Source organism: Patagioenas fasciata, chromosome 11 (genome assembly GCF_037038585.1).
Source record: "Patagioenas fasciata isolate bPatFas1 chromosome 11, bPatFas1.hap1, whole genome shotgun sequence".
NCBI classification, from domain to species: domain Eukaryota; kingdom Metazoa; phylum Chordata; class Aves; order Columbiformes; family Columbidae; genus Patagioenas; species Patagioenas fasciata.
Window position 1 is genome coordinate 24,773,696 of NC_092530.1, and position 26,097 is coordinate 24,799,792.

Consider the following 26,097-nt stretch of genomic DNA (forward strand, 5'->3'; position numbering starts at 1 on the left):
ATGTGGCAGGAAAAGAGAAGAGAGTTCTCGTTGAAAACAGAAGCTGAGAAAAGGCAGATTGGCAGCCAGCATATTTCTGGAGACAGTTTTCTCCTCTGTAGGCTATGACTCGCCTAAGAAACATGTCAATAAAGCACACTTGCAGGCACTGTCTCTAATAAATGTATATTTAAGAGAGACATTTCTTCAAAACTTCTGCTGGGAGATGTCTAATTCTGAAGAGATGGCATGAAAAATGGCACCTCCAGTGGAAGCAGGGAGTTGCCATGGGAACTGGAACGCTTTGAATGCACTTTGCTGAAACAAGAAGACATTCGCCCCAGCAAAGGAAATTAAAAATTACATCTGGAGGCATCTGCCCTCTGCTTGTCTCTGATGGAAGTATTGGAGTATTATGCAGCGTATCATAATTCATGTAGTGGGCAGAAATGAACATTTGATATTTGTTTCCAAAGTTTTAGAAACAACTCTGTCTGTCCTTGCAAGTCTGGGTCAGCAAACACAGGAGGAGCTATTTCCATGTGACGGAGGTGGACTCTCCGTCCATGCTGCCCGATGCATTTCTTGGTGCGCAGAGGTACCACGGGGAGCTGGGGGAGCCCGGGTGGTGTGGAGAGCTCAACATGCTGTACAACAGGACGCTAGAATCAGAGCAAATGTCAAATTGACCACTGCAAGGCAACGTGAATTAAATAAGTTTATTTGTACCAAGTGTTGGCATTGCTGCAAACTGAATGAGCGGTAGCTGTGCAGCCCAGTGACCCGTACGTGATGGGGGAGAGACGGCTCGGGGGAGACCTTGGCTCTGCGCACAGTTTGGCGATCACACAGGCAAAGACCGTGTTGGGATGTGTAGGGAAGGGAAAGCATTTACCTGTGTTCCCCTGGGGTGGTGGTGGAGGATGCCAGGAGCATCACCAGAGGCACACTATGCAGGAGCTGATTGAGTTCTCCCACTGAAGGAAATGCCAGCCAGGAGCTAGAGGATAAGAGAACCAGAGTGCAAATTACCAAATTACTGTGTTGTTCCCTGCTATGGTATTCTTGTATCTTTGTCTCAATACCTCACGTTGCCTTCAGGAGACAGGCTAGAGAATTAAATGGACTCTTAGCTATACAGCAAGCCCCAGGAGCCACTTCTTTTCTTTGCACTCTACAGTCCACCATGTGGTTTGGCAACACTCAGCCTGCAAAGCAACCTGGAACAAGAAATGGTCGAAGGCATGGGAAGGCAGGGCTGAGGCTCACAGGCAGATGGGGACACTGAGGCACAGCAGAGTGACATTGCATGCTTAGTGCCATAGTGCAGATTAGCACCGGTGGTGGGACTGGAGCTCAGAGCTCTGCCTGCAAACCCCACGTGGGACTGAGATGTCTTGTTTATTCTTTCTCCCTCTGCAATTACAAAAATAATGCAGCGTCGCTCATTTGATTTTTCTTGCCTTTCCCTGCTTGCTTTTTGGCTTTCCAATCTTGCCAGTTGTTTTCTGTGTATCAGTGATTATCAGGTTAGCAACTGCAGTTTTGTATTGCACCCTTGTTCTTATCTTTTTCCTGGGGATCTGCCTTGAGCTCTGAGGAATTAGAGAGCTCAGTAATTGCTTTACAAATTCTAAGGATTTTACTGGCACTGATCTGAAGGGTTTTTTTCAGGTCCCCTTCAAGCATGTGAGTGGCCTGTTGGGAGGTGGTGATTTCTGTTAAAGAAAGACCTGCTGAAAATGAGTTAACAAAGGGTTCAATGTTTTTAGGAAAGGGAGTAAGTGATAACCTGCCAGGGCCAGTCTGCAAACTCCCTGATGGAAAAGCTTCAGAGGTGCGCTGTGTCCACATAGGTTCTGGATAAGCCTGGTCTAATGGACTCTCCCAGCTGAGTCACACACTGTGAAGGGATCTGCCAAAGGGTTCTGGTGCCTCATCTCTCCTGTGTATGTGCAACTTCAGCCGAAGCACTGGGGCGCAGGACCTGCTGCAGTCTTTCCCTGCGGGTGCTGTTCTCCAAGATCCCTTGGTGTGGTCAACAAGAACATGGGCATTGAACCCTAAAGAGGGAAACCAGCTGAAGATGAGGTCAGGAAGACAGGACCAAAATGAAACACGGGTGTTTTGTAGGTAATACAGAGGTTTGCCTGATGTAAACTACGAGTCTGGCATTCTTACCCTCAACTCATTGCTCTCTCCAGTGCGTAGAGCCATGCAGGCACACTGCAGGGCTGTGCTCACCAAAATTCTCCTGGATTTAGTTTTGTTAGGGCCAAAGCATGTACCAGCCAGCAACACGGTGTTGTCTGAATGCTCCTTCCCTGTCCGCTGGGACCGGCAGGGATTCCCTTCCCCAAGCACCTCTGGCTTAGACATCAAGGACAGACTTTAATACTGAACATGTTAAATTATGCATGCTGATTTACATTCACACATTTTCTCATTGTGTTTATAAAATATAACAAACATGTTTATGCAGCATCTCTCTTCCATTACCACAGGGTCTCAAAGCACTATAGAACCTCTAAAAGCAGGCTCATACATGCATATTCCTCCTCTGTCTTCATAGCATCTGAGGGTGTCCTGAGTCCTTAAAATAGTAACTACGGTCGCTTTGTTCATTCCGTCTTTTCTGTCTGTAGCAAAAATAGCTCAGCTAATTTGTAGTCTCTGTTTATAGTCTGTATGTATGAGAATGAGGCGTGTGTGTAAAGCCTCCATGACTGCACCTCCTCTAGCAATGCTGCTTCTCACTCTCTCTTCTATCTGACTCTCATTCCTATTCTGTCCGGACTTGATGTTTATCAATAACTTGTCCTAAGCCGTTTTTCTAAACTCTGGATGTGTATTTTATGTCACTTAATGAAATAATAAGAATACGTGTGTGTATGCTTTTACAGAGCAATGAGGGAAAGCTCAATTAAAAAACACGAACCAAATCCACAGCTCTTTTGAGTCTTGTGGTATTTTTTTGCCTGGGTTCCTAATGGAGCAAGGCTTATCATGTCTTTTGTTCTGCCTTTTGTCTTCTAAAAGCTTTTGAGCCTGTTGGCTGATCTGAACAAAACCTGACAGAAGGGTAGATATCCTGGAGATTTTAAGTCTTTGCAAAATTTGTGGAATTTTGAAGCTGAGGAGAAAAAGACCCAAGGTAGAGAGTTACTGGATAGAATCAACTGGTGTTAGGCGTCAGAAAAACAGGCAAGAACAGCTGATCTGTGCGAAAGCAGGGGTTTTGGCTCCACTGTTTGTAGGGCAATATCTCTCCTAGGCTGTTCTGCTGGATAGAGCTCTAACCTGCATCCCCTGCTCTCGGTAAATGTGAGAAAACACCTTTATCCAGCATGGGAGGGTGTGAAATCCATGTAGCACTTTCTACAGCAACATGTGGACTTACTCACCATGCCAGTTATGCCTGGAGCCCCTTATCCTTTGTGTGTCAAGGCAAAGGGGCAGCGTAGCATGGACTGTGCAGGGAGTTCAGGCCAGAAAACTGGGCTACCCTGTGTTGTTATTCACATGGAAGTGCTAGGGAGGGAGTGCAATTTCTCCCCAAAAGGGATGAGCAGATGCCCTCTCAGCACTGTGCTGGAACACTGGCTCACTTCTTGTTTGGAAGCAGGGAGGAGCAAGGTGCGCCTGACTCCTCTGCTTTCAGCAATAGTTATGTCTTGATCCAGACTCTGTAGCCAATGTGTTATGCAGGTTCTGACCTGGGTCAGAGCCACAAGCCCGTACATTTGGAGACTACTTAGGGATTTCTCTTCCAAGAACTGAGCTGATCTTCCCTGTGTAACTCAAGGAGTTTGTACCCTGGGTGGCTTGTGCCCCAGGGATCACTTGGGAATTAGACATCCATCCAGACATTACAGTGTGCCATAAATCCTAGGCAAGCCATGCTCAAGTGGTAACTGGATCACTTCATGGTCCTGCATCTTGTTCCTGCAGAGGACACTGGATGCAGCCGTGTTAGAAATCTGTGTGTGCAGCATGCTGTGTGAGACAGGGAATAAATCTCTTCATTGCGTCAGCTCCCCCCTGGCGCTGCAAAGAAAGAGAGACAGGGCAGCAGGCTGTCTGTGATGGTTTTGACAGGCATCATCTCACTTCTTCTGGGCTGAAAATTAAGCACATGTAATTGTAGACCATGCTGATCTCTCTCATCATGCGTGAGTGGTTTTGTTGTTGGCTGCCTCTTGAGAGAGCGCCCCTGAAATTCTTATGAATTTCTTGCTCCCCCTGTGCTGAAGTATCCACGTTGTGGGGAGACAGGACAGAGAGTACAACTGGAAGAGATATCACATGCGTCTCTGTGTTTACAGATTTGATGACTTCTCTCCAGTCTGGCTGGAGGACACGCAGTTGTAGTCACTGGTGTGCCATGACACCAGAGAGAGGGTAGTGATTAATCACTGCAGCTCATGGAGCAGCTTCTCAGGAACAGGCTGTACAGTAAACGCTGGCAGTCCCAGGGGATTCAAGCAGCAACGGTGGGTGATAAGTCAACCCCTGTGAAAAGATGCCCCGGCACCCCAGGGTGGGAAGGACAGGCTTGATGTTTTCACGGAGAGCAGTGGGTGGCTTTGTTTCCTGTGTAACTGTGATGCCTTTTTGACCAGAACTCTGCAGAAGTCACTGGGAGTGTAACTGAGGGGTTGGATCTGTTTCACAGAGTTATTCCAGCTCTACGAGTGAGACAGGGCAACCACTTCTGTAAGCAAGCAAATAGCCAAGCCAAACTGCATTAGACAAATAGTTCGTGACACATAGAGCTAGATACAGATCTGATCTAAAGGTCTCGTTGGCAATGCCCTGCAGGCTTTTACTCACCCCTGCTTTTGCTGAGATAAGACATTTGTTTCAGACATTTATGTTGTTTCTTTCCTAGCTGTGTAGTTTATTCTGCTGAATACAAATTTCCCAGTGCTCAGTCCTTGGCTGACCTGCTCCACTTTGCAGCAGATGAGTATCCCATCATCTTTAACCACATTGTCTCAGGTGGAAGCACGAGGCTAAGGTCAGCCTTCATCCACGGGACCCTGGTCATCGTCATCTCTATGTTCACTAGAAAGAGGCAGATGCAATCAGAGGATGTCAGGTCTGGGTGGGCTGACCTACCTCTGGGATTATCCTGAGCCCATAGACAAAATGGGGCCAACGGGGTCTCTCTTGTGTCTTGATTCTTCTGCCCAACTGAGTTTTCCTGGAGACATGTTTGTGTTTTAGGTAGTTTGGGGAATTAAACCTAACGCCGCTGTTTGCTCTATCTGGCCTGCGAATGATTGGGCCGGCTGCCAGGCCTCTTGGTGACACTCTTGGCCATGATCACTGCTGTTCGGCATTGACTTCTGTAGGCTATGTATTATGCTATCAAAATCTTCGCTTCTTACTGATTTCAGTTGTTTCAGTTCTGTATGATTCTATGTATGGAGGTGGTTACAATTTATTCCTATGTAAGGAAGGCTGCTGAGAGGACCAAGACACTCTAGTGTGTTCTGGATTATTCTTTTACGAAGCATATGCGCCTGTTGCCCTCCACTTTTAAGAAAGATGCCCAGGCTGAATTTGACAAACCTGAGTGAATGTCTGCGATATGAGCCTTGGTTTTTGCTTTTGAACAAGTGCTTTTGTATTCAAAGATGCTGAGGCACTAAAGCAGCCAAGCAACATCTGCACATACGTGTTTTGACTTTGGGACTGGGTGTTTGAAGAAGCTGAATGTGGCCTCTCTATGTGTTGTCTAAGATCCTTAAGTCAAAACCAACTGCCTAGATCTCTCTGTGCTCTAGCTCTTCTCTTCCTTTCACACATGCTGGAGGAAATGCCAGAACCTTCTTGTGTGGTGTTATTTTTTATTGTCTCTGTTCTCCAGCCTTCCCCGCCTTGACCCATGCACAGCCTCTGCTCCCAGGATACATCCCAGGTGCAGTAGGGACGTTTGCAGTCCTGACATTAGCAATGGCTCCTGCTGCTTTGTTGCCTTTGCGTGGCAGGAGCTCCATCAGTCTATGTCCTTGGAGTCAGCTTTATCCCCTGGCAGGGCCAGACAAGCCTAGGAGGCATTAACAACACTGCAGTGATATTCACTGAAATGTTTCCTTCTGTGTAGCTATTCTTGATATCACTAGCAAAAAAAAAAAAAAAGCCAGAAAAGCATCTCTAATCTATGCGGTAGAGTCTTGCTGGCCCTGCAGCAGCGAGGGCTACATCAGGGGTTTCTTGTGTGTGGCTGGTCATGTAGAAGATGTCATGTCTCGATTTCTGCAGCTCTTGCAAGGGAGGTTGTGGGGAGAGGCAAGGTTACCATCTCCCATTGGGCACCTACCCCTCTGCTTGTGCCTCCCTGTCCTCTCTCACTACTGCCATGGCAGGCCCAAGGGCAATGTCACAGAATGGTACCCCATGCCATTCGGAATGTGCCCATCCTTCTTCAGTGCCTCTTTTCTTACTGAGAGGAGGCTAAAATTGGGAGAAAGATTAAATCCCCCAGTGAGAAGCTGAGAAAATGAAGAACGAAACACCCAAAAAGCTCCCGTGTGCAGCTGCCAAAATTACTCCTGCTGCTTATTTGTTGGCATGAACATTTAAGGCATGAGGTAGAAGTTGGTAGCATAGACCAACTTCTTGTGTTTCCCTTCGCAGGAACACTGCGTTAACTGTAAATCACCGTCCCATCCAGTGTGCTCGCTTTGGGCTATGTGACATGGGAAAGAGCTACACCGCGTCCGTTCTCTCTGTACGGTGACACTGCCCTCAATGCAGGCTGGTGGGAGTCCTTCCCAAAGGATTTTGTCTGTTCGAGGTCCTTGGAAGGGGATCACTGACTAAGGGAACCTCACGAAGCTGAGAAATTCTCAAGCTAAGGTTAGATGTAATTGCAGTCTAGGAGGCTGCTAAAGGGGTTTATCAGCTTGTTACTGCACTTTTTAGTCTGCAACCATGTTTGGAGATGAGATACTGGGCTGGCTGGAGTCCAGAGCAGTTCATAGGGAGCTCAGTGCAGAAACATCTACCTCCAGAAGGTGACTTGAAGCAGACTGATGGTTTGTACCCCTGGATGCAGAAGAACCTGAACAGCACTGTTCTCCTTTCTAGACTCAGCTGTGCCATCAGGCACAGAAACACCAGTACAGACAGGCTTTTCACCTCCGAGGTCCCTTAGGTCCCAGCACAGCCCTGGGACAGAGCTGGAGCAATGCCACACACAGCACAGCTTCAAGGAGATCCCCATCTCCTCCTCATCCAGCTTATCTCCAAGATAAGGCTGTGCAGCTTTCTTGACGTCAGCGCAGCAGCCAGGAATCCCCAGCACAAAGCTGCAGCGGCTTTGCTGTTTTAATAGTGCGTGTTGTTTGGGAGCCTCCAGCTCTTGGATGCAGGCACATGTTTTTTCGCTAGCTTGCGGCATAGCCTCTGGGAACCCCCGCCTGGGAAACGTGTGACTGTGTTCAGCACATCCGCAAACCTCAAGAGCTGTAACACAACTGGCTGAATCAATTATATTATGACTGAGATTCTTAAATAAACAGCACTTGATGAGTGCAGCGGGATGTTTAATAAGAGCCTCCTCAGCCCCCCGTGCCCCCCGCCTCCCGTAATCACGTGTAGAAGCAGCCCTACAATCTACAGCCGGTAAGGGGAGAGGCAGCGAGGCAGTGTAATTTGTATTCCAGCTCTGCTGCTCCTAGCACTTCCAAGAACCGAGTAAAAATAGCCCGCTGTCATTTTGTAAATAATAGCTATCTCCTCACGGGCTCAGGGAGTCACGAGCGCTTAAAAGAGAGAAGGGGACGTCTGCCTTGAGCCATGGCCAGGAACGTGGGCTATAGGGACTTGAAGAGGGCGGACAGGGGAAGGTGGGTGAAATGGAAACCCTGAAGCATCTCAGCAGCAGCCACTGCTGCTTTACGCCTTCTGCATGCACGAGGGAAGCAATCGGCCCTGCTGATGTGAGGCTCAGGGCGGCAGGATCCGGCCCTCTGTACAGAGCTAATAGGGATGTTTATCGCCTGCACGAGCAGCTAGAGCTGGCATAGCGAATTCTTGGAGAAGGGTAGCTTTTAAAGAGCAGGTAGGTGTAGGGAGTGCCATGGTAACGCTGTGGGAAGGGATGTTACAGCTTTTGGTTCATGTTTGTATTGCGGATCTGCCCAGCTGTGGGGCATTTCTGCAGGCGGGAGCAGGACAGCATTGCCTGGCAGGCAGGGACAGGGTTTGTACTGCAGGGGAGAAGGGGCAGCTCTGATTAACCTGCGGCACCTTGTTCCTGCTCACACAGCTGCTCCAGATGTTTTTACAGACACAGTTGTGCTGAAGCTTGGAAATAAGCTGAGCCGAGCCTATAAATGGGAAAAAAAACCCAGACAAGGGAATTAGCCTCAAACAAATGGCTTCGGAACATCGTGTGTCACTCAGGTGTCTAAATTCTGTCTATGTTCAAAGGTTGAAGTTGAAATCTCTTGATCTTCTAGTTTCATGGCTGTTTCAGGGTCTCCTTTTGCTCACCCATTGTGCTGGTGGCAGCAGCTTGGGGCACGGTGAGGCTCAGCAACGTGGCCAGAGGGTCAAGATGGCAAGAGCCAGCCCAAGTCCTCCTGGGCAGCAGGACAGCAGGACAGCAGGACACAGCATTCCCCAGGGCACTGGAGCTGGGCGCTGGTCCTTGCTCCGCTCCAGCTTCCTACCTGAACCAAGTCTGTCCTTTTTTGTTTTCCCAACTATAAAACAGCACTGTCTGCCACCTGAGCAGGCTTGAAGGCTCAATTCGTGCATGTAAAAAAAACCTTGGGTCACAGGGAAGGATGATGCTAGGAAAGGAAAAATGCTATTTAATGTTCTGCAACAGGTCTAGGAAAAGTGCCTAACCCCTACAGTACAGTCCCCAGTTATTAAATCTTCTGAGAACAGGACAAGGCAGCCAAGCTTCAGTGTGAGTGTGTCTGCGGATTGAGAAGGAGATAAGGATTTCCCTGACATGTATCTGAGCAGAGGCAGATGTTCCTCTCTCAGCTTGCTTTTGCATGCAAAATAGATGCAGTTTCTTCTTGTTCAGGCTCAGGGTGGGCAAGTGTGAGGGCAAGGAGAGAGGAGGCTGGCTGAGTAATGCCTGATTTCTCTGGAGGAGGCGGCCTCATCATCTCACCACGAGCTCGGGCAGGGATTCAAGCAGTGCAGATGCTCTTGGGCTGTGGGACCATGAAGGAAACAAATCTCTGAGGATGGAGCTCACTCTGTTCTGCTGGTGTTTTTCTTATCTCTGGATTTCCCAGCTCTGCTGAAATCCTTGCTTGCGTAGCAATGATTTAATTTCAGAAATCCCTCCGGATCCCAGCCAAATCCTGCCCTTAGGAGCACATATTAACAGGGAAAGTGAAGTCTGGCTTTTGCCATGAGAGATGCAGGAAGCCCATGTTTCTAAGTGCTGGGGGACATCAATAAGCCAGCGATGGAGCCTGCACCCCCAGCTCATCCCTGCACCGGGCGCTGCCTTGCACCAGATTTGGTGAGTCCACATGGCCTGGCTGGGCAGGGTATGTCTGTAGCCTGGAAATGGGGGATCCTCTTCAGACACAGGCTGTAATTATTAATATTAACGAATTATTAATACGTTAATGGCATTTATTAAATCAAATATTTGATCGGATTTACCAGTAGATTTGAAGGGGTGAAAAGGGGTCTCTGGAGCTCCATGACATCCAGGTTACAGCACAATAAGAATAAACATGTAAACACAGCAGGTTTGTATCAAAAGGTGTCCAAAACTAGTTCTGCCTTTTTATGTCCTCATCACTTCCTTAATCCCTTCCCTTGTGCTGGGATGCTGAGGACCACGTTGTAAAGCGTGGGTCCTTTCATGGACTCCTGCTCCTCTGCCCCCTTGGGTGAGGGGACAACTCATCCTGTACCCTACAAGGAACTCAGCTTCACTGGCCATGGGCAGCCACGGATCCTGATCTGATAAACCTGGCTGTAAGTTACTGTCTTGGGCAAACTGAACATGAAGAAGGGAGGATATGGGAGGGGAGGAAGAGTTTGTGCTTTCTGTAAGACATGATTAGGTTTCTCTCTCTGAATGTGTTAGCAGAAAGAGCCTCGCTTCACTAAATGTTCTTCTCTGCTGTGTATGTCACCTGGGGACTTGTTTGAAGCGAGACAGAATACTCCAAGTCTTACAGAAGTAACTAATTTTGTTCAGCTTGTTGGATTTTGGGTGTTTCAGAAAGTGTGCTGCATACATATTTCTCTTTAACCTTCTTTTTATCACATCAGGACAAGATCAAGGATCACGTATATAGAACAATAATATCAGCCACAGGCTGCATCAGAAGCTTTCCAGCCATAATAACTGAAGACATGTATATGTATATTTTAGCCATTAAGGACAAAACTATGACAGAATGGATTATCTTATTTTTGGATATAAAACTTTGATGCAAAACTGAGCTTCGTAATACTGTAAAATAACTGTAAGGGGACAGAAGGGTTTCCTTAAGTGAACAGAGCAATGGGTTGACCAGGCTACTTGCAAAGCTGCTGCAGTGGCCAAAATGGGGTTATGCGCATAAAAAGTGAGCTCTTCTTTGGGTCTCTAAAGCGGTTCTTTCATTGAGAAAGCAGCTCTGAGCCAGCTAATGCTGTACGAAAGGAGCACAATGGCTTGATCTATCCCCGAAGAGGTGAGGATTTATGGCAACATAAAGCGAAACTCAAGGCGCCTCATCCATCATTTTTCTCAGCACGACCCATTGGGCCGAGCATTGGATTGTGAAATTGGCAAAACACTGTGCCTTGATTTCCCTGCAAAATGGGACAGCAGCAGAGATTTCAATTAGGAAACACGCTGAAATAGTGATGTAGTCAAGAATGAGAGCTGTATGTGCTGTTTGGCATGGATAATACCTGCTGGTGGCTGTGTTCTGCAAACTACTTCAGTTTATCTTCACCTGAAGGCATGTGATTAAGATTGCCCCTGGACTTGGGGCAGAAGCTGGGGCTCTGTGGTTTTGCTGGGGCAGTGAGGATGCTGTTCAGCATCCACGAGGGTGGCACAGCTTGGGATGCAGGGAAGCATGGGCTGCAGTTGAAGAGCAGCTTTGCAAGAGCAGCCGCTCATCAGGAGCGAAACACTGAGAAAAGCAAACGTGGCTGCAGTAAAAGGCCACCAGAATATTGATTCTTTCTACGCACAGATAAGCCTGAAGCTGTAACAAAACCAGGGTTTCCTAAAACTGGTGGAACATTGCTAGGCTGTTTATCAGGCTGGGAGACACAAAGGGATTTCAGATTAAAACGAGTTTCAAAGCATCAGAGCTTACCTCTGTATTGAATATGTGGATCTGTACCACGTTATGTATCGTGTAGCTGCATGCATTTTGTAAATACGCATTGTCTGGCTGTGTGGGACATATTCATCCTCGGTGTAAGTGTGGAAAGCAGCAGAGCTACATCGGAGATTAATTTGCCCAATTACAAGTGATAAAATCAGCCATTGTTCAGGGCACAGCAGAGAGCATGATGCTGGCTTGCTGAGGGCTCACCAGGGAGGTGCCTGGCAGGAAAAAACACCATGTAACAAAACCCAAGCCCTTTTCTGTACATGCAAATTCACTTCTCTAATTGCTTTTTTCCTTCTTTTTTTTTTTTTTTCTTCTTTTTGGTTGTTGTCCCAGACAGCGTAACTGAAGTCAAGACAGACATTTACGTGACGAGTTTCGGCCCTGTCTCGGACACAGATATGGTAGGTGCTACTGCCTGGTTGCCTCACTGGGAGGGCGACTTCTCCTGCAGGCACAGTGGATGTGTCCTACCCTCATCCATGGGCAATTTGGGCAAAAAATGGGATTTTCCTAAATGACAAGAACATGAGCAAGGATCCCAGCTGCCTGTCCAGGCATGACTCCCTCATCATCATCATCTCACAGGCCAAAAGGAGCTCAGTGAGGGTGGTATACAGGGATTATTTCTCAGTTGTGCTTGGAAACCAATTGCTAATGCAGCCTGGGAGGGTCAATGCCTTTGCACTGCTCAAGCATGCTGCAGGCTTTAGGGTCTTTTTTGTTCCTGCAGTGCAACCTAATGAAATGTGGAGGTCTGCCCATGGGACCAAGACCTGTATGTAGCATCCTTCACCTACTACATGCCTTGACAAACACCTTCACTGTAGCCAACTTCCCTTGACCTGACTGTGTTAAAGAAGGAGGGTGCTCCCTGGGAAGAGGGGAGGATGCCAGGATCTGACCTGTTTTGGTGGCAGCACCAGAAGAGAACAGTTCCCCATCAAACCGTCCTTGTGGCTTGAACTAGAAGGGAGGCAAAAGAGAAAAAAGAAGAGTGAACTGATTACAGCTTTTTGACATGCTCAGGGAAAATTATTAATGAAAAGGCCTGAGGTCTGAATTTAGGCTTGTATTCCCACAACAGTTTGTCTTCTAATTAAAAAAGGACTGTGGAGCATAATTAATAGTGAGCTTTCTCAACAGCGTTTCTTGCAGCTCATGTTCCACATGCACCCAGAGAAGAGTTGGCTGTTGACGGTTGCTTAATGTTTGAACGGTGCCACATGAGGACAGTTGTACATTCAGGACTGAGGCCCTTTTGTGCATCCAGTCCCAGAGGTGACCTGGTGCTGGCACAGTCCTGGCCTTTGAGGGAGCCCGCTTTGGGAGAGGGAGCAGGCCTTGCTCTCGCCAGCCGGCTCAGGCAGGAGCAATGTCCCGCAACCCTCAGAGCCCCTCTGGAGCTGGGAAGGTTTAATTTTCTGTGCTCCTGTGGCCACGAACATCTCTTCAGCTGCCCCACCAGCAGTCCTGTGCCAACAAGTGGAGGAGATGAGGGAGAATAAAATCTCAGTTTTTCCTGGAGGTGTTAACCCTGTCAAGCAACCCCATGTTGTTTTGGGAAGATCTCTCCCTCCAGGGCTAGAAGTTAACTTGATGTCCGCATAGCCAGGAGCATTAATCTCATCTGAGTTCTCTTTCTGTCTCGCTTGCTTTCCTACCACAGTAGAGACCCATAATATATTCAGCAATCTTAGCCCTTGGGGAGTATCTGATAATTACTTCCAAGGTGGAGCATATTTGATTAAAGGAGTGTGTGTAATGAACTGTGAAGAAGAAATATGAGGTATTGAAAAGAGGAAGGTATTCTCTGCAATGTGATTTGACAAAATGAATTTAGAATTAGGGAGACAGTTAAAGAATAATAAATTATTTCCCCTTCACATTCTTTAGTTCCATGTATTTTACAAATGCATGGCGAATGTGTTTTAGTATGCTGTTCTGGTGCTAAATGCACTCAGAAACGTGAGAGAGAGAAACCTCATCTCCCCGGGAAGCGTGGGGAGAGCCTGCTCTTCTGCGGGGGTTCCTTTCATCCCAGGAGCGGGGAAGTCCCTCCTTCCCTGCTCACATCTGCCTGGTGATCTCTCTCCTGTCCCTCCCACAGCCATTACTCATCATGATGGAAAGATGCTCCTGCGCATCTTGATGCAGACAGAGCCTGTAATTATGATGATGGAGGAGAAGCAGGTAAAGCTGCTGTGGACAGCGGAAAAAAGCAGCTGGTTACGAAGCGTGGAGGAGGATGTGTAGACCTTTTCCCTGAGATGCTCCAAGGGACTTCTAATCTGTCTTTCAGTTTGGCTTGGAAAGTAGAGCCTGATAGGACCTGACATGTGCCTGAGTCTCTGGTAGTGAGCTCTTGCAGCTTTGCCTCAGTCCCCAGGAAACTGAAAAACAACAAACTGCTTTGGTGGATGAACTCTGGAAACGGACTCAGTCTTGATCTTTTCGGTGACTTCTGTAAGGGAGAGAAGAGCGTAATGTAGAACTAAGTGTGGTCCTCGGAAGGGGTGACTTGGGAATGATGATTTCATGGAAAGAAATACAGAAAACGGGAAGAATCTAAACATTTCTCTTTTCTTTGGGAATGATTCCTTGGCAAACAGGGCCTGGGAAGTTGATAGAGAAGTTTTCCTTCTTTCTTTGTTGCTTTTTTTTTGATTGTTCTGTTTTTCAGGGGGTTGTTTTTTCTCAGGTTGTTGTTGCTGTTGTTTTTGTTTGTTTATTTTTAACAAGAACAGGGAGTCTGAATAACATAGCTCTCCTCCTGATAAGGACTTCTCCCAAACCTACCTCCTGGGACTGCACACAGGCTCATTCCTTTGGTTTTATTTCTTTACTGAGCTTAAAACCACAAAGTGAAGATCAATTCCATGAAGGGGCAGAATACCTTGTACAGGGCAGAACCTGTGGGAATGTAGGATCTGCTCTTTCCTTCCCCTAGCCAAGCTCCAGAACCTTCATTTGTGAGCATGAGCGACTCTGTGGCCAGGGACCAGCGAATAATTTCTTCACCAAGATGCTTTCATTCAGTTGCCATCTGCTGCAAAACCTGTAGGAGTTTCTGTGACCTGTAGGAAACTGATGTGCAGCAGCTTTTAAACGCTGCTTAGAAGAGCTGCGGGAAAGAAATCACTCACAATGATAAGTTTAGTTGGTCCTGCAGCCTCCAGGAACCCATAAATAAAGACTATGAATCTGCAATGGCAGGGGAAGAACAGCTGGCACAGACAGATTTTCCGAAGCCCTCGTCTCTCTCTGAAAGCCTTGTGAGCTAATGAGATCCTTCATAAGCAAGAGGAGGTGGGTGTTGTAGAGGTGAACAGTGGTGAAACTCATGCTGATGGGCTGAAGACTTTCCCTCAAGTGACATGGACCCTCAGAGGACAACGGGGTATCCCAGCTCATGGGAAGGAGCAGTTCCTAATGCCAGGCACTGGGCAGATGGATTTAGTTTTGCTTTGGGGTGGCTGTGAAGCCGTAGTGCCTTTGCTGAGTGGTCAAGTGGTTTCTAAGGCTGCACACACCAAGAGAGGAGCTGGCCTTGGCTACAGGGTTTCAAAGAGATGACTTGTAGATGACTTCTAGTGTTGCCCCCAACTAGAATTTGGCTTAGGAAATGGATTTCTACACTAGCTGGAAGAAAAAGAAAAAGCAAAATCAACAAGTAAACAAAAAAAAAACACCAAAGAAATGGGGAAAAAGAAGTAAAATATTGAAAAGAAAGTCACAGCAGGATCTCGTAATGCAAGTTTGTGAGGTCCTTGATTCAAAGCTTTTCTAGAGGTGGCCTGGGGAAGAAAATGTCATGAAACTTTATTTCTTTATTTTTTTTATGAGCAGCTCTATAATTGCCAATACCCTGGCTAAATTCCCTCTCCTGGAACTTTAGTTTGGCCGTTTAAAATTCCTGTGTAGCTGCACACAATGATGGCCGCTCCTGAAACATCTGGATAAAGGTGCTGGTGCAGCAGGGCTACCCCAGGACTGGCCGCTGGAGGCTGCGCTGCAGCTTGTCTGCAGTGGTCACAAACACTGAAACACAAGTTTTGGTGTCATACATGAGTCATTACACAAAATGTGGTAAGTGCCCTCTATCCTCCACAGATTTCTCCACTGCCATTAATCCCTACTTCTTTTTGCACCGTACTTTATGTCAACCAAGGTGTGCCATAACACGCTATACTCAATGACTAAATATACTTATAATCTCTTGTTTGCAATAAAGAGCTGAGTCCAACAAGACTTACTTTTCTCTCTTTTCTCCACAAAGGAATACACTATTGATGTCTTTTTCCGGCAATCCTGGAGAGATGAAAGGCTGAAGTTTGATGGTCCCATGAAAATACTTCCCCTGAACAACCTGCTGGCCAGTAAGATCTGGACTCCTGATACCTTCTTCCACAATGGGAAGAAATCTGTCGCCCATAACATGACAACACCCAACAAGCTGCTGCGTCTGGTGGACAATGGCACTCTCCTGTACACCATGAGGTGAGTTTGTGTCTGCTGGGTCTGGGTCTTCCAGGTCTCTATACACGTGCAAAGCAAGGATGCGACCTCAGGGTGCACTGCAGCAGGATTTGTGCAGACTTCCACTGACTCTGTCAGCACACCTGAGTCTTACCCTGCTGCTCTCTCTGCCATAAAGTTTCCTACCTATGCAGCATCACTGATACTCAAGCAAGTTTTTAGAGGTACCTTTTTTCTCCTCATTCATGTTGATTTTTTTCTTTTATGTGGTGAGGTAGGAGTGCTGAGATCTATAGTTTGTGAAGTTGGTGCGCCACCTGACTTATTTTTATTCCTGACTTCTGATGGAATATGAATTCAGGTTTCTAGTGTTGGTAAGGGAACATTAGGATGGAAGAATTCGTTATTTTCCAGCAGCTTGAGAACAGATCCAAATTTGTTCAGCATGTTACGCTGGAACTGTTTGAAACATCTAATGAGTCCAAGCTTTCTTGTGAGAACAATGGGGCTTTTTTTCCTACTTCGTGGAACCAAAAATCCAAATCTGTGTAATCAATGCGAATCATTAGGAAAAAAAAAAATCATGAGCTTATTAAAAAGTGTAGTTTGGACATTCCAGGTTTAGAGAAGCCATTGGAAGTCGCTAGTTTAACCCAGCCCATGTTCTCCCCAGCCGAGCCGCAGTGGGAGCCCCAAACATGAGGTAGCCCTGCAGTGATCCAGCCTGTGCGATCCCACTGTGAGCTCCAGCAACTGGGACCTTCTTCTAGAACACAAGTTGCCGTTGGGAAACCATGTTTCTCTGGATTTCTCAAGAACAACCCTGGTACATGCATTTATCACTAAGCTGCAACAGGTGGAGAGCATGAAGAGAAATGCCTTTGGGTTAATTGTACATTCACTCTGGAACTATTGAGATGTTTCTGTATGATTGTAAGCTATTCACCCACATAAATAATGTTTGCCACCTGGGGCTGATGTACTAATTTGCTTTCTGAGGTAAATGGGCTTATAAATGAAACAACAAGCTGCTCATAAATGCACAAGAAAGGTACTGAGATGGTTTTGGAAAGCCATGAATCTTTGTTTTCAAAAATTATTTTCACTGCCTCCATGTTCAAGCTGATCCTGACTCAAAACAATCTTCACTGTGGATTCTGTGTGCTGAGATGCTGCACTCTGGTTTTTGAGGGCCAGACAGAACTTCATCTCTTCATAGTTAAACTGGCCGTGAATCTACATACTATCAGCAATTTTTACAGCCTACATTGATAAACAATGTTCTGGTTTTGTGCAGCGGTTCTCAAATATGAGCTAATCCTGCCAGGGCCCCGGGGGTTTAGGTCCGCACACATCAGTGACCTCACGTTACTGAGGCAGATGGGGTAAATGAAGGGAGAAGCCCAACTTGACTTAAGGGGTTGGTTCTGCTCCCAGCTCTCTGACCTGTGTGTGGATGACTAACACTCCCCTCGTTTGTATCGTCGTCTGACTGTGAAGTATCACAGGAGCTACTGGCATAAGACAGAGAAAAAACAAAAAAAGGACTAAATTTCAAGGCTTTTATATCATTTCACTACTTCTTTATTCAGCAAACAGCCATTAGCTTCAGCAAGTTTTGTGTGACTGAGAAAATATTGGATTTACTTTTCCGTTTATGGCTGGGCAGGTGCCAGGATGGCAGCATCATGAGGCTCTTGGGAATGAGCTTCTTGAAGAAAATGGAGTCATGGGACTTTTTAAATAAATACAATGCATCCTTCAGTTTAGCTGTCTCCCAAAGAAGCGGGGAATGAAGGGGAGGCTGGACCTCCCTTTGTGTGTGCCTCTGCCCCCCTTAAATGTACCTCAAAAGCTTTATAAGAGGTGGAGAGCCCACTCAGAGACACCCAAAGGTTAATGGTTGTATCTGAGCCCTTTTGTCAAGTGCTGTATTGCACAGTCCCAGGAGCTGTAGTGCATGGAGATCTTTCCCTTATCCAGCACACACTGATGCTGTGCAGATGTGTGTGGAGCTATCCTGGTGGCACTAGGGCAGTATTGGACCAGCGCGATGCTGGAGATGTGGTTAGAGCTGGCCAGATCACCATCCAGAAACCCTAGCCTGGTACAGTGTCATGCAGTTTGACTCCTGTGACATATCCTACTCCTTTACCTTGTAACAGCCAGCATCCTTGAGGGATCATTTCTGCTGATGTGCAATTAGAGGTATGTCTCTTGCTATTTATCCTGCTGTGAAAACCAACTTATCTTAGTCAAGGCTTACATTTATAGATGAAGTTGCTCTGGTGGAACAGCAACTCTGACACATGCATCCAGCAAAATTACACCTGTGTGACAATATTTATAGCTCCCAGAGAAGAGCCTCTTCATCACTGACCTGAGCTTCAACAAGTTGCACACCAGCTGTAGCTGAGCATCCAGAGATTTCATGTAGTCGTGGCATAGCCTCTTCAAGGATGGATGCAATGTCACATTGCAAACATCCGAGTCAGGCCTTGGCACCTGGGTGACAAGATGGCCTTTGTGACTGCAGCACAAATTGCATTTCTCTATTCCCCTTCTGGCTGCTGTGCAAGGGACAGGATTACTGATCCCTCTGCCCCTTCCCTGCTTCTCCAGCTACCTTAGAGGGCATGGTGAATGCAGTTTTATTATGTAGCCCTGCCTCTGCAGTCTTGTTTTTGGAGCTCCTACAAGATCCAAGTAGTTCCCAAAAGCCCAGCTAGGGCTTCAAAGGCTCTGGTGTCAGACCTAAGTACAACAAAGTGGGAATTGTGTGTGGATTTACATAAGGTACAGACAAAAACTCAGCTGCTGCAACAATCTCTGGGTGTACTCCCTGGCTCAAACTGCGTGGGGCACATAGATAAAGTTTTGGTTCTTCCAGGCCTTAAAGCATATGATAATAGTGAAAGCTTAATGCTGTTTCGATGGGATTCATCTTTGTGAATCCAGGCTTTAAAAAGCTCTCCTGCTCTTCACAGGGACTGTCAGAGTGGCATGTTGAGGCTTTGTGGTTACTGTCAGAGTGGTTCCCAGACAATATGTGCTCAAGTTATGTACTTAAAGGATATTTTCTTTAACTGCGATGCTGACACATTCAGCTGCACGCCCAGGACTTTGCCTCAAGAACCTGCAGCAGGGCATGAGCACTTGGGAAGGGTGGTCAGCGAACCCCTGGGTGAGGCAGAGGCAGAACAGGAGGGTCAGCTGAGTACAAAGGCACCCAGGACACTCCTACTGGGGCTGTTGAACCCTAGATAACACCTCCTGTACCTACCATTGCATGCTCAGGGATTTGAGCTTCTCAGGCTGCTTTTTGAAATCTCAGAGCTTCACAGTGTCTCTCTCAGCAAAGGCTTTGGGTTGTCTTTACCACCTGGGTTTCTTTTTAAGCCCCAGGCAATTTGGTGAGAGCTGTAGGCTGGAGCCTGCAGAATTACCCCAGGGGATGGATTGTCTCCTTTCTGCAAGAGCAGCAGTTGGGACATGCCAGCACCAGCTCCTCTGGGCAGTACAGACTGGCAGCTCCATGGCTGCATCCCACGTCAGGACTGATCCCAGATAACAGCATGGACAGATCCAAGCAGACCAAAGCTAGGGTACTAAACAGAAGCATATAAACAGATGAGATTTGCACGGGTTGCTTTTCCCTGCTTTATGAATTCCAGAGTGGATCCAAAGGCAGAAATGATCTGTTTTGCAGGCTTGGCTTTGGGCAAGCAGACTTTTATAGGGAAGTTGTCCCGGGAGGGAGAAATCCTCAGAGATCACCTTATCTTGCTGCATTTCTGCCATCATGGGCTGAAATCTCCAGGGGCTGGGGGAGGATGCAAAGTGAATTCAGTACTTTCAGATCCTGCACAAGGATCCTAGAAGCAATTAAACCTAACCTAGATTTTCACACAGCCTAAACCGTAAACACTATTTGGCCTGACTGTGGTTATTAATGAATCTTCTAGAGGAGAAATCAGGACAAAACCCAAGCAATATCCCTGGCATAAACAAAGTCTGTTCTGCTGTGCAGGGTGCTGTCATGTTTTTGTACCACACATACACCGAGGGATTATTACATCTGCGTCCCAGAAATTGGACCGAGAGTCTCGCTCATCCTGCAGCACGATGCAGGTAACAACAGGGGCTCTAATGACACATCAAAGGCTTCGCTAAGCTCCCGGTAACCATGAGAACGAAGCTGAAGTGGTTTGTTGTACCGTCAGGCTGGGAGAGGTATGTTTAGCCTGATTCATGCTTCTTGCCATTGTATTGAGCAGTTCAAAGGACTTCCCATGACTTTAAAGGGATAAACATGGTTTCTTTCCTGGATGTTCCACTTTTGGTGCTTTTGCAGCAGCAAAGTGAAGAGAAAACATGAGGAGTTTGGGGTTTGGTTTCAAGACAGTTCTACAGAAGTTATTGCTAGTGCTTGGGACAGATGAGCCAAAGGATGCAACAGCTGGATTATGAGATTGCTGGCAGCTTGATTATTTTTCACATGCTGTTTAGGTTTTATAATGACATTTCAGGGCTCAGATGTCTGGACCTGAACAGGGCATCAGAGCAATGAATAAACCTCTGTGGTTAGCTGGCCGTAAGCTCCCTTGCACAGGGTAAGGGGCAAAGATGAGAATTTCTGCAACAGGCTCTTCTACCCAAATGCTGCAGAGGCAGTGATAATTGTCTGGGAAGTGAGATACATTCCTCTTGGTTTGACATTTTGACGTTTAATTAGGCAAAGCATATGGTGCTGAGGAGTCCTTAGCCAGCAACAGGAGGTGGTGGGGAAGGCCAGTGCAGGAGGGATCGGAAGGGGAATGTGGGCACTCTCCTGAGCAGTGATTGATTCCACAGCTCGCTTAAATACTTCTGCTAATTAGCACTCTGAAAGATGTGTACAAAGGAGGCTGCAGGAGTGTGTGTCACCCTTTGTCTGTCACCTGTGAACGTGCTGTCTCCTGGCTGAATGAAGTTGCTGAACCAGGCTCATCTCACTGGAATGATAAGGCATTTTCTCACTTAATTTCAGGAGACTTAAAAGCTCCTTCGCCTGTAGGTGGAGAAGTGGCAGATTAGGTTGCTTTTTCAGTGGTTTGTTGATGGATTTACTGCAGTGTTGCTTAGTGGCTCAGCTTCTTCCCCATTTGCCATCCGTTTCCCTGATGATGTGAAAATCGCCCACTCTTTCCATAACATGCTTGTTGCATGCCACACCCTGAAAATATACAGTGGGTCTGTACAGATGTTGATTTGTTTTCCTTTTGCCAGATGTGCTTCGCACGGTAAGGCTACCAGCTCTGCCTCTTGGGTGTTCAGTCGCACCAGGAGTGGTTCAGCTTTGATTTCTTGTCCCTGGCTGACCACGGTGTACCCGGTCCAGCATTGTCTGTGTAGGCAGTAGGACAAGCCATCTATGGAAAGAGCTAAATCCAGGTTCTGCAAGGCAATGTCAGTTAAATCAGTTTGCTGTTTGCTAGAAGCATACATTACCTGATCACACTAGTGATGTTCTTCCTCATTATCAGGCAAAGGTATCAGAGGACTGCATCCTTTTAAGGTTACGTTGTCTGCCATTAGGAGGATCAGTTAATATCTGTGTGCCTATTGAGGAGACAGTGCTTGAGTTGCATATTATTTTAGCAGCATCTTTACTTCATGTGGGGCACAAACTGTCACAGGGTGTCCCAGAATAAGTGGATGGCTTTTTTCTAGTATCATTGCTGCTGCCACTGATCTAATGCAGGCTGGTACTCCTGCCGCAACCAGGTCTAGTTGAGTGTGGTAGTATGCAGCCAGTCTTTGTTGGGATCCTCATTTCTGTATTTACATTCCCCTGGCTATTCCCTTTTGTTCATGTACATAGAAATTGAAGGGCTTTGCATAATCTGGGAGTGCTAGGGCAGGGGCTAAGGTTCCTTTTATTGCTTTAAGGGCTCGCTCCCTTTCTGGGCCCCACATAATAGCTTCTACTTCTGTTAGGGGTTTTGCTAGTTCTCCTAACCCAGGGATCCACAGCTGGCAGAATCCTACTGCTCCAATGAATCCCCATGCCTGTTTCTTTGCGACTGGCAGTTTTACTATAGCGTCTACCCTTTCTGAGTCTATTTACAAAACCATAGAATAGTTCGGATTGGAAGGGACCTTCAAAGGTCGTCTAGTCCAACCCCTCTGCAATAAGCAGGGACATCTTCAAATTTCTCACTTTCTCACTGCCCTTCCCTTAAAATATTTCTCACCACCATCCCTTTAAAATAAAACCCAAGTATTGCACTTCTTTCTGACAGAGCTCAAGTCTGGACCGACACGTATACACGTATAGTGTCCTTTCTCTGCTAAGGCAGTACAGAGATGGACAGTGTCTATTGTACAGGCGCTTTCATCTTTACTCACTACTAGTAAATAATCTACATATTGCACAAGAACTGATTCACACAGTGGTTTTATATCTCTTAAACCTTTTCCCAGCACTCACAACAAAATTGTAGGAGACCCTGCAAACCCTTGTTGGGGACATATCCAGGTCAGCTGCTGTTCTTTCCACGTGAAGGCAAACAAAAGTTGGCTGTCCTCATCAGGCAGGACACTGAAAAGGGGGTGGTTAGAACAATTACAGTAAAACATTTTGTCCAATGTGGTATTTGTAGGAGTATGGTAGAGGGAACTAGTTGGGGGGGACTACTATGTGCTGATAAATTGCCCATAAGTCTTGTATAAAGAGATGCTCTGGGTACCCATCTTCATTTAATCTATTTTTCTTTACTGGGAACATAGGAGTATTGTAGGGTGACTCACATACTTTTAAAATTCCTTGAGCTAGATACCAGCCTATCTGCTTTTGGATACTTTTTTCTGCTTCTTGGGGAATAGGATACTGCTTCACAGCTGGGGGAGCTCCCCACTTTGGTTTTATGATCACAGGCTGAGCTGAGATTAACGGTCCTACATCTATGCTCGTTTTACTTAACAATTTTGCAGCCACTGATTTTAATCTCTCTGGTATTTTGAACTCTTTGTAAGTCTCTTTGTTAGTACTCTCGGTAATTACATTCAACCCCATGATTATTAGATCCACCCCCTCAGGCGATAAATGTATTTCCATGTCTAGAGCCTGTAAAAGATCTCTTCCTAATAAACACGCTGGGGAGTCTTCCACTAATACGAACCTTCCACATGCTTCCCCATAGCTGGGTTCCAAGGTTGATTAGTAAATACGTGCAACACAGGCAGAGCCACCCCTCTCCCCTCGGTTGCACAGCAGCAGGATTAAGGCAGCACTTTAGAGGTCACAAGATAGTCTGGCAGCCAGCAGAGTAGTACCAGACTGAGAAGAAGCGTAAGGTGAGGCAGACGAAGTCTGAACTCTGTCATTGGGGGCACAGCTTCGGCTGTGGCAAGCACTTTGTTTGGCGTGGCCCCTTTTGCCACGATTCCCCAATTCAGGTGCTTTCTTTCCCACACCAAATCATCCCAAACATGCCAATAATCCAGGTGTCCCCAGAAGCTGATTTTATGGTGAGCAAGTTCTACAAGAAGCAGAATACCACCTTGCTCAATAGTCCTGCCCTATCGTGGTTATGCAAGCTCCTGATTGTACAAGCACAATAGTTCAATAAACTGAGGCACGGACATAGGCTAAGACAGTCAATATTTCCTATAGCCCGGAGAGAACGGGAGTGTATGACCAAGGCCAGCTTGTGCCCAGCTGTGTCCTGCCATCCTGGCTCCTTCTGAGACTCTCTTTGGCTCCCCTAAATGGCACCCAACCACCAAACCCACCATCTGCAGTCCTTTGAGTTGCTCAGCCTTACTCAGAATGGCTGTTGATCACAGCCAAGTCTTGCAAACAGTATAACGGATGAAAAAGGCCTTTCTGGTTTTTTTAGGGCAGTTCAGGGTATATCAGAAGGAAAGCACTGATCAGAGGAGAGGTCCTTTGGAAAAGCTGACTTTGGGAACACCCATTTAAGAGCTTTTTGAGCTAATGAAGTAGTTAGCGAAGTCGAAGAAGGAATAAGAAGGTAAAACAGAAAAGTCTTGTGTGGCCTGCTGAGGGAGGTGGGAAATGCATCAACATTTCCTTTACAGAGGTGACAGTGACAAATATTAGAAGCAAAAACTCCGTTGCAGTTGGAAAGGACACAAAAAGAATTGTGTTGTAAGATCCATGAGGACACGCTTGTGCCCTTGTGGCCAGGAAGGCTAATGGCATCCTTGGGTGTATTACAAGGGGGGTGGTCAGTAGATCGAGGGAGGTCCTCCTTCCCCTCTACTCCGCCCTGGTGAGACCCCATCTAGAATATTGTGTTCAGTTCTGGGCCCCTCAGTTCAAGAAGGACAGGGAACTGCTGGAGAGGGTCCAGCGTAGGGCAACAAAGATGATTAAGGGAGTGGAGCATCTCCCTTATGAAGAAAGGCTGAGGGAGCTGGGGCTCTTTAGTTTGGAGAAGAGGAGACTGAGGGGTGACCTTATTAATGTTTATAAATATATAAAGGGTGAGTGCCATGAGGATGGAGTCAGGCTCTTCTCAGTGGCAAACAATGATAGGACAAGGGGCAATGGGATCAAGCTGGAACACAAGAGGTTCCACTTAAATTTGAGAAAGAACTTCTTCTCAGTGAGGGTAACAGAGCACTGTAACAGGCTACCCAGGGAGGTTGTGGAGTCTCCTTCCCTGGAGACATTCAAAGCCCGCCTGGACACATTCCTGTGCGACCTCACCTAGGCGTTCCTGCTCCAGCAGGGGGATTGGACTAGATGATCTTTTGAGGTCCCTTCCAATCCCAAACATACTGTGATACTGTGATACTGTGACAAGCTTCCCAACCAGGCAGCTCCCCAAGTGAATTGTGAGCTGACAGAAGAAAGCATCACGAAAGAAATGGAAGAGGAGGTGCCAATGCTGTTAGATCCACAACTTGTTGCCAGGTTTTCATACCTGCGTCTTGAAATCCTAATCTTCATCCAGATTAAGAAAGAGAGGCATCAGATCACACGAGCAATTTGTTCATAGTGACCTTTGAGCGTTCAGAAGAAAGTAATTCCAACTATGTGCTTGTAGGCTCTTCAAAATCAGTCTGTCTTTCCATTGACTTCAATGAGTCTTGATTGAGGTCCTAAAGACCGGGTCATCTTCTCTCTCATGTAAAACAGGTACATTCAGCCTAGAGGTGAAGAAGAGAGCAGCAAATCGGAAAGAGTGATTTGTTTCCACGGAAGTTATGTTGGCCACACAGTCATTCTTGGATTAGCTGAGAAAGCCAAGCTGGGGCCCAACATAATGCAAGCAGGACAATCATCATCACCTCTTTGTCGGTAGAATGATGATTATTACAGGACACAGTGGTCACTATCCGTGTACAAAGATTCACAAAGGATTGACAGACTCAGAGTAGAAAAGGTCCTTGGTCTCTGGTGCATCCAGTTGCCTAGATACAGCCTCTGAATCATGGAAGCCGTAAGCCACTGGCTGACGGGAGAGGACAGCAGGTGCGGTTTGCTCTGAATTCACCCCGGTTTTGTACTTCTCCATAAGTATCCACTGGGCTCCTCTACTGGAGATGGAGTCAGCCTGCATAGGCCAAATAAACCCGCTGTGATAAACCTGGCCAGAGCATGGAGCATTCCATCAGCCATGGTTGGGCTATGAGCCCTGGGGACCCGACGGCGAATGGTGACTCAACAGCCAACCCCTTGGGGCTTTGGTCCAAGGAGTCCCCATGGGTGTGCAGGGACCATGTCCTGCTCATGTCAAGTAGCTAAAAGCTGTTTATCAGGACCAAACCTGCCCTGATTGTGCGAGTTGCTTTTATAGGGTTTTCCCCCCTCTCTATGACACAGTGGGGCCAATGTGCCCAGTGGAGACAGGACAGTGGTACCTGGCACTGAAGACAGCAGAAATGAGTACGTACTGCTGGTGCATTAAGGAGGAAAAGGTATCACTGAAACACTGTGTGGCTGGGTTCAGGAGGTCTGCAGGAGCCTCACCACTTTCCTTTTGCTAGTGCATATGAAAATAAGGCGTAGACTTCCCCGTGGTGCCAGCTGCTCCGCAGCGCTGTGACCCCAGTGACCGCTGCAAAGGGGTCACCTGCCCTACCTCCCATTCCCACAGGCTGGGTTAACTGGGGTTTAAACCTCTACTGTGGTTGCTGCTGGGGCTCCAGGTCACACAGGAAGATTTTGGCCACCGAGCCCTGCCCCACTGAAGTTGTGGCAGCTTCCAGCTCTGCTCCTCTGCTTCTTGATTTAACGCCTCTGCCTGTCTCTCATGGGCATACCAGCTTTCCTAGAGCCTCTAAACGA

General features: G+C 47.0%; 1 protein-coding gene across 1 annotated transcript in view; it reads left to right on the top strand.

The window, feature by feature from the left end:
* LOC136106123 (gamma-aminobutyric acid receptor subunit alpha-3) overlaps positions 1 to 26,097 on the top strand; it is a 76,767-nt gene that overhangs the window by 26,556 nt on the left and 24,114 nt on the right. The window contains exons 4-5 of the mRNA XM_065846228.2: positions 11,652 to 11,719; positions 15,595 to 15,815. Of these exons, the coding sequence (XP_065702300.1) occupies positions 11,652 to 11,719; positions 15,595 to 15,815 (289 nt within the window). The remainder of the gene's footprint in view (positions 1 to 11,651; positions 11,720 to 15,594; positions 15,816 to 26,097) is intronic.